At 42.6% G+C, this 8,616-nt stretch overlaps 1 protein-coding gene across 1 annotated transcript; it reads left to right on the top strand.

Moving 5' to 3' along the window:
• Positions 1-319: 319 nt before the first annotated feature.
• Positions 320-6,011, top strand: slitrk4 (SLIT and NTRK-like family, member 4). The gene is made up of 2 exons (XM_040119084.1): positions 320-407; positions 1,304-6,011. The coding sequence occupies exon 2, from the start codon at positions 1,346-1,348 to the stop codon at positions 3,935-3,937; it is 2,592 nt and encodes an 863-aa protein (XP_039975018.1). The 5' UTR covers positions 320-407; positions 1,304-1,345; the 3' UTR covers positions 3,938-6,011.
• The last annotated feature ends 2,605 nt before the right edge of the window (positions 6,012-8,616 follow it).

Genomic DNA, 8,616 nt, shown 5'->3' with positions numbered 1-8,616 from the left:
TGTTTTCTCCCAGTCTCCCTCTGTCGCTCCTACAACCAAATGAATGCTCTCCCATGGAGGTAGTACAACCACCTTGGGGACCGAACGACCAGAGGGGTGATTTTTCCAAGCAAGAGGAGCCTGTCAGCAAGAGACGCATCGGGTGAAATCGGAACCTCACCCCCCCTACCCCCCTACCCCCCCATCTCCACAGCACCTCCCCCCCCTGCCTCCAGTTTACTCGGCTCGGGTTGATACACAGTAGCCTACATGGGGATATAGGGGCTGGAGAAACCTTGTTGCGTCCCTATAACTGTCTGCGTTCTACTTCAGCAGGGAGGACCGTTTGCGCACGTCTCCATCCATGTCTCACCAATGCTGCCCTGTGTCTCCAGAGGGAGCCGCATTCATTACCACCTCAGCTTTTGGTAAGTCAAATTTATTTAGATTTCATTCGCGGTCCCTTAAAGTTACCTGATACATTTTGAATTTCTAGATTTCAGGAACATTTTTATTTCTTCTTTTTTATTGGGTGTCAAATTTTTTGGGAAAAAAAAAAATGGTTCTCTGTGATAAAAGGATGCGGCTCAAACCCTCTCAATATGTCAAGAATGGGCACAGTCCCGTTTCCTTCTCTCTCCCTTGGTCTGACACTCGCTTTCCTTAATGACCTGAATGTGCTGCTTAGAGATGGTGCTGCTGCTGCTGGCTTCAAATCAGACCCCCATGAAAAAGAGAGCTGCAGCCGTTTGACTTTGATTATGCTGAATATGCTGAGAGGGGAAGAATATAGTTGTGCCGCTGTCTTAGACATTTTCCAACATGATGCTTCATGCTTTGGATGTCAGAAAAAAGATGCAGAGATGCAGCAGTTCATGGCTATGAGTGATTTAGAGTGCATACGGTACTTTTCCTGCAGTACAGTATAATCTGCATCAAACATCTGTCTTGTCCAGTGACTAGGGTGAATCATTGTGTCAAAGCCAAAGCCACTCACTGCAATGATTCTCATAAAAAAGTGCAATCATTAGAAATGGGCATCATTAGCATGGCAGTTTGCATATGGTGTTTTATAAAGGAAAAGATAATAAAAAATACAGTTAATGTAATTTTAAAATTTTTAAAAGTGCTAAAATTGATTAAATATTGGAATTGCAGTATAATCAATATCAAATATGTATTTTGATGGTTTGCTTTCTGTGTGTGTGTGTGTGTGTGTGTGTGTGTGTGTGCGCGCACATGCGTCTCTGGACTTGTTTCCACATATGTACGCCTGTGTGTGTGTGAATGCTTGTGTATGCACCTGTCTTTTTCTTCTCCAAAGGTTTCTAAATGGTTTTCTGGGGGAGGATTTCTAACCGGCGAGATGCTGCTCGTACTCCTGCTGGCAGCCTTTTCTTCTTCCATCTCCGGTTCCCTCTCTTCCTCCCTCTCCTCTCCCTCCATGTCGGACGGCCCCCCAATGGCAGATCCGTCCGTCTCGGACTTGATGGCGGAGACCTGCAGCGCCTGCTCTTGCATGTCAGTGGAAAATGTGCTGTATGTCAACTGTGAGAAGATCACCGTCTACCGACCCACGCAGCTCATCCCACCGGCGTCATCCCTGTACCACCTTAACTTCCAGAACAACTTCTTAATCATACTCTACCCAAACTCATTTCTGAACTTCACCCACGCTGTGTCACTGCAGCTGGGAAACAATAAACTGCAGAACATTGAAGGTGGAGCGTTCATGGGGATGAGCTCATTGAAACAGCTGCACCTTAACAATAATGAGTTAAAGGTGCTGCGAGCAGACACTTTCCAAGGGATAGAAAACTTGGAGTACCTTCAGGCTGACTACAACTTAATAAAATATATTGAAAAGGGAGCATTTAACAAACTGCACAAACTAAAAGTGCTGATCCTGAATGATAATCTCATACAGGCCCTTCCCGACAACATATTTCGCTTTGCCTCACTCACACACTTGGATATAAGAGGGAACAGGATCCAGAAACTTCCTTATTTGGGGGTTCTGGAGCATATAGGGCGTATTGTAGAGCTACAGCTTGATGACAACCCCTGGAATTGTACATGTGATTTAGCACCTCTTAAGGCGTGGCTTGAAAACATGCCCTATAATATTTTTATTGGTGAGGCCATATGTGAAACACCAAGTGACTTGTACGGGAGGCTCCTGAAAGAAACCAACAAACAGGAGCTTTGTCCCATGGGCACAGGAAGTGACTTTGATGTTAGGATGCCACCCGTACCACCAGATAATGGGCAGTTGCCCTCGAAAATGTCCCCAACCACCATGGCTCCCATAGCCACAAAAGCGCCAAAAACCACTGACTCATCTAAAATTTACGGTAATGGTATTGTGGCTGGTTTGCCCCCTTTTGGAAGAAATAGTCAGATTGCTTCCTTTCAGACACGGACCCCTCCATTGTTGTGTCCACAGCCCTGCAGCTGTAAAGCCCACCCCTCTGACTTTGGCATTAGTGTCAGCTGTCAGGAGAGGAATATTAAAAATCTAGCTGATCTCATTCCCAAACCCCCAAATGCCAAGAAACTGCACCTGAGTGGGAATTTCATCCGTGACATAAGCCCGACTGATTTCCAAGGGTTTGAGGGCTTAGATTTGTTACATCTCGGCAGCAATCAAATTGTCACTGTCCAGAAAGGTGTGTTTGCTAACCTCACTAACCTGAGGAGACTGTATTTGAATGGAAACCAGCTCGAACAGTTACACCCTGAGATGTTTTTGGGCCTCACAAACCTACAGTACCTATATTTGGAATACAATGCCATAAAAGAAATCTTAGCGGGCACATTTGACTCTATGCCGAACCTACAACTCCTGTATCTCAACAATAATGTTCTGCGGAGTCTCCCCGCCTACGTGTTTGAGGGTGTCTCTTTAGCCAGACTGAATCTGAAAAACAATCACTTCATGACCCTGCCAGTGAGCGGTGTCTTGGACCAGCTGCGGTCATTGACCCAGATAGACCTGGAAGGGAACCCATGGGAGTGTTCCTGTGATCTGGTCGCCCTCAAACTCTGGCTAGAGAAGCTGAGTGATGGAGTGGCTGCCAAAGAGGTGAAATGTGCCTCCCCTGTGCAGTTCTCCAACATTGAGCTGCGCCTCTTGAAAAATGAAATCCTGTGTCCTAAGCTTGTTGCAAGGCCGCCATTTATTCTCACTAGCGCCACCCCTGTTTTGACCTCAGTGTCGCCAGCCGGAGTTGGCAAAGCACCACCAGGAGGGCCTGTGCCTCTCTCGATTATGATTCTCAGCATCCTTGTAGTGCTTATCCTTACTGTGTTTGTGGCCTTCTGCCTTTTAGTATTTGTCCTGAGACGGAATAAAAAACCAGTGGGCAGGCAGGAGGGGCTAGGGAATCAGGAGTGCGGCTCCATGTCTTTGCAACTCCGGCGACACAGCCATAAATCTGGCAAGAAAGGTTCCATCCCAGGAGACGACTTGGGAGGCGAGACATTCATCCCCCAGACCATTGAGCACATTGGCAAGAGCCACACCTGTGGGATCGGGCGCTCCTCAGACATGGATGCCGGGTTCAAGTTTGCAGATTCACAGAGGCAGAAGATCATCTTCCGGAACAGTGCAGACAAGGATAAAGACTCACTTTCCACCCTGGAGCGCAACAAACGCCTCAGCACCATCGATGAACTCGAGGAGTTCCTCCCCAACCGAGAGCCCAGCATGTTCATTCAGAACTTCCTGGACAGCAAAAGAGATTTCAACAGTATAGGGATGGGTGGCTACGAAATCCGCTACCCGGAGAAAACACTGGATAAAAAGATGAAGAAGTCGTCACTGATAGGAGGGAACCACAGTAAGATCGTGGTGGAGCAGAGAAAAAGTGAGTATTATGAGTTGAAAGCCAAGCTTCAAGGAACGCCTGATTACCTGCAGGTGCTCGAGGAGCAGACTGCACTAAGTAAAATGTAGGGATTGTTGTGTTTGATTTAGTGCATTGATTACAATTACACATACACAAGGAAGTCAGACACACATACAGGCTGACAGACAGCCAAACACACCTGCCTTTCTCTAGTTCTTTCTCCCCTTCTAGCCACACACATACACATACACGAACACACACACACACACGCACGCGCGCGGACCCACATCTTTCAACCCCTCTGATCCCTCGCTTTCTGTCTTCATCTCTCTCCCTTTCTCTCTGCACACACACACACACACAATCCCACATGCACACACACAGCAAAAAGTGCCTTCTGGAAATCCTTAATGACCAATGCAGAGATGGACAAAATGGCTCCACACTACAAAGCTATTACTAGCTATTCCACAGTAAAAGACCTTTTGGATTATCCATGCTACTACATGTATGAATCCCACATACATACCACAGGACACCCTAAAAAGCAACCAGACAGTCATAGTATTTTTGCTGCTATTGAAATGGGTACTTACCTTCTTTTTTTTTGTTGTTCTTGTTGTTCTTTTTCCCCTCCTTTTGTTTTTCCAACCAAATCAAAGGGTCTTGAAAACAGTGCTTGAGAATATACCTTGGCATCTTCAACCCTCGTTTAAAAAAAAGAGAAAAAAGAAAAAAGGAGGCAGCATTGGTTGTTGTTCTTTTGCTCTGGAAAGTATACAAAATCACTACTTCTGGGAAGAGATTAACAGAATCAATGACTCAACGGATGCTACTTTGCTTTTTGTTTTTTTATTAATTTGTGGGGATATCTGTTTGTTCTTGGGGATGCTCTCTGGAGTCGCTGCAGGCTCTCTGCCATCTTGTCTGGATTACACACCAGTAGCAGTACACCTGCTCTTTGCCGGGAGCCTAAACGGCTCCTGTTTTCCATTCATGGGAATTGGAGGCACTGAAAAACTCTTTTGGGAAATGATTTCAGGACTTGTTTTCTTTGTGTAAAGAGCCATGTTCAATATAGTGTCTTCTGAATGGAGTTGTGTTTCTCTTCAAAATGGTACTTACAGTAACTGTATGTTTTGGGTGAAATCTAACGGCACATACCCTGTCAGAGGACGTTGTTTCTGAAAAATGAAAAACCCGAGGATAAAAAATTACAAAGCTGCTTGCCATGTAAGCGTAACCTGGAATTTATTTTGTAAGTCTTACATTATTTGTATCTGTGGGACTTGTTTGTAAATTACAAGGAAAGACAAGCATCTGCACACACACACACACACACACACACACACACACACACACACACACACACACACACACACACACAAAACATACACACACTGTACGATGGAGCATCATCACCAAGAGACTACAAGCCAGAATTGTCAAACAAACCACTAATATAATTCAATCGGTGAGCCACCTCCCCTTGTCAGCACTCAATTCGTAGTGAAGGAATTTAACAACATAGTTAATTTATTTTTCTATGCAGGATTATTTAAAGAGTTATTGGTATTATTTAAAAAGAATAATACACAAGGAGTGGAAAGGACTTGATAGAACAATGCATCAGAGCTAATTCAGGCCACCAGAAATGACTGCTGAGTCGATTCAAGGGTTTTCGTTTCTCTCAGTTTACTGAAGAACTCAAGCCACTGGACGATGGTTGTGAAATGTGATCTGTGATGTTCCCTTTTTATTGTGTCGCACGACAAACGGAGGCCTGAAAGAGTCTGTGAAGTTTCAAGCAGTTTCCTTATTCTTATATCTCCCACAGTATCTTGTAAAAGGTTTCTTATTAACATTATGCAACCAAAATAAATGTGCATTAAACTTGATATGGTTCTGGAATTGATGGGATGGGAATGGAGACATTCAGAGGACAGGGAAGGCTACAAATTGAGGCTCTAAATTGTTAGATTTGGAAAGAATCATATCATAAAACACCATGTGCAATATTAGTAAAAATGCTCAGTCATGATGGCTTCAAATGATTTTGTTTAATTTATTTAGTTTGAGGTTATATTGTCAAGACAGGTTCTATTTCGAAATTCTTTTATCAACTTAACTCTATCCGGTCCTTATTTAAAAAGTATTGTTAAGTTAAAATTATGAGTGTTTATTGACATTACAAATGAATAGAATGTATCTTGGAAAGTATAATAAATACAATTTTCTATTGGTCATAAATCTCCTGTATATTGGTTAATTTTCTCTTGTATAATCATGTTGAAATCAAGGTATTAAAATCCGCACCTATTTGCAATGTGTCCCCCTATTTCTTTTATTTTACATCCTCTTAGCTTTTCTAGGCTGCTTTACTTTTAGGAGAAAAGAAAAGATTCTTCCATGAAACTGGCAACTTTCTTTTTAATTCCCACTTTGAGTTTTTCACAGAACAAGTTGGATTGTCTGACAGCTGCAGTGACAGAATGCTGCACTTGTTTTGTTCATGTACAAACACTGGCTGCCATTCAAGCATAATATATGTTTGCCTAGTCTGTTTAGTTAGAGGAAACTGGCTGTGGAAATTAGGAAACTGCTGCTTGTTACACTTAAGGCCATCAAACCATTTGTGCTATTTCCCACTGCGTTAACAACCACATCTTGAGTATTGGTGTGCACTCAGCCAGCACTTTGTTTTTGAGTTTAAGGCTTAATTTAAGCAATTTTTTAATACCAAACGAAACATTTGAAGCGTGAGAACATGAACAGGTGCTTTGTGGGTCAGATATCCTTGTGATGCCCTAAAACTGTCAGAAAGTCAGATTTCAAAGGTGTAACATTGCTAAAATTTCCCTGTGTTGACGTAGCCTCATTTCACACCCCTTAGCCTATTGTTTCTCACCTCCGTTTTTGTTAAATCCATGTCCAAACATCCCTTTTTTCATTATTATTATTATTTTTAATCCTTTTCAATTTTTTGGAATTGACCTTATTGTTATAGCAGGTATCATCATTCCCTCTGCTTTTAGGCACCTATCAAACATTCATGTCTGTTCCATTTTAGGGTTAAAAATTCAGATTTCCTGTTTCTGTGTTAATCCAAGCTATGGGGCTTTTGGGAAACCAAGTAGCAGAAAGTATGACTCATCCAGACGCCAGAGAATTGTCCTCATTAATTATTAATACCCTTGGCAGTTATGAACTAAAAAAGGATGTGTGTATGCGTGTGTGGGGGGGGGGGGGGGTATGAATCTGATATGTCCACCCCCTCCAATCTCTCCCTCTCTCTTCCCCATCTTTCCTCCCTCCGCTGTCATATTTTCAGTTATACAACTCTGTAATAGGGCAGAAAACATCTTTAGGTACTTAAAAAAGACTCAAATTGGCTTGAAAAGTGTCTTTTCAGTCCAACACTTTACTGCAGTGACTTGGCACCTGAGCGGGGTTCTTTTCCTGGAAGCTCCAGTGGTCCTTCAGGGGCTACCATGGCATCCCTAGAAATCTGAGAAATTGTTTATTTTCACTGTAGTTTAACTCACCAGACATTAGTACAATGAAAAAGGAAAACAAAGAGCCTGATGGTCATATTTTTTCTCCTCTCTGCTGTTATTATTCCACCTGCTGCAGAGAGAGTTATGCAATTCTGTGCCGAATCCTAACAGTAAAAATCAACTCAGCTGTGCCTCAAAGGATATTCTCATCCGACAGAGTTGCCTGATGAAACGTGTGGCTTTTTTGGGGGGGAATTTAAGGGGGAACAGTTATGACGGTCCTGCTGGTAAAGGAAGGTAGCGTGCGTTAAGTACGGATTTGGCCACAAGGGGCGCTGTGAGCTAAGAACACAGTAGAGTGTGAAATAGTGTGACTGGACTGCAGGGGGATTCCTCCTATTTCAAGGCCTTTGTATATAAAAAAAAAGAAAGAACAGAAATGTATGTTTCATTAATTTTATTTGTAGTATTGATTTAACTTTGCCCATTTTTTCTGGGAATTCAAAGGTGAAGCCTCTTATGTAACCCCTGAAAAGGGGCTACATAACAGCTTTTGCTGATGACGATAATGTGATGATAATGATGGTGATTCTTATTTCCAGGAAAAAGTAAATGCATGCCCTGGCTCAACCTCTACTTGGAAAACAACAGAAGTAAAAAAAAAGCAAGTATTCACAGACCGATCAAAAGAAATGGAATACAAGTGGTCAAATTTAGAAAAAAAAAAGATTGATATTTGCATACATAATGTAAAACAATGATTAAAAAAAACTTGAAAGAATTCAGTGATTGATTTTGACAAACACATCTACCACACTGTGTTAGAATACAGTAATGCCTAGGATCCAAAAAGTCAAACCATTTTGTACCGATTGTGATCTGAAATACCTTTCATTCGAAGTATGAGGAACACATTTTTGTATCTAGCTCCTTCTTGAGCTCCAGATATCTGAACACTGAACAAATCTTCAACTTACCAAGCTGCAGCGTTTTCATTGTTCAGTAAATTAGTTGCGAATGTACTGTACTGCTGCATCGTTTGTTCTCATAGGGATTTTCCTCCTCCTATTCTTCATCTTCCTTCCTCTCCTACTTTAATCTCGGGTCCACCCTTTGCCATGAGTGTTTATGCCTCCGCGCTGGCAACAGCCTTGGCTGGAGGCCTTGTGTTTTCAGGTGCGTCCATCCACATTAAATTTGACTCAAGGATGAACTGATTAGAATTTGGTGGTCGAAGGTCAAAGGTCGAGGTCACTGAGACCTCACAAAACACGTTTTATGGCCATAAC

The sequence above is a fragment of the Xiphias gladius genome, chromosome 23 (assembly GCF_016859285.1).
Source record: "Xiphias gladius isolate SHS-SW01 ecotype Sanya breed wild chromosome 23, ASM1685928v1, whole genome shotgun sequence".
Lineage (NCBI taxonomy): Eukaryota > Metazoa > Chordata > Actinopteri > Istiophoriformes > Xiphiidae > Xiphias > Xiphias gladius.
This window is presented reverse-complemented; position numbering and strand designations above follow the sequence as displayed.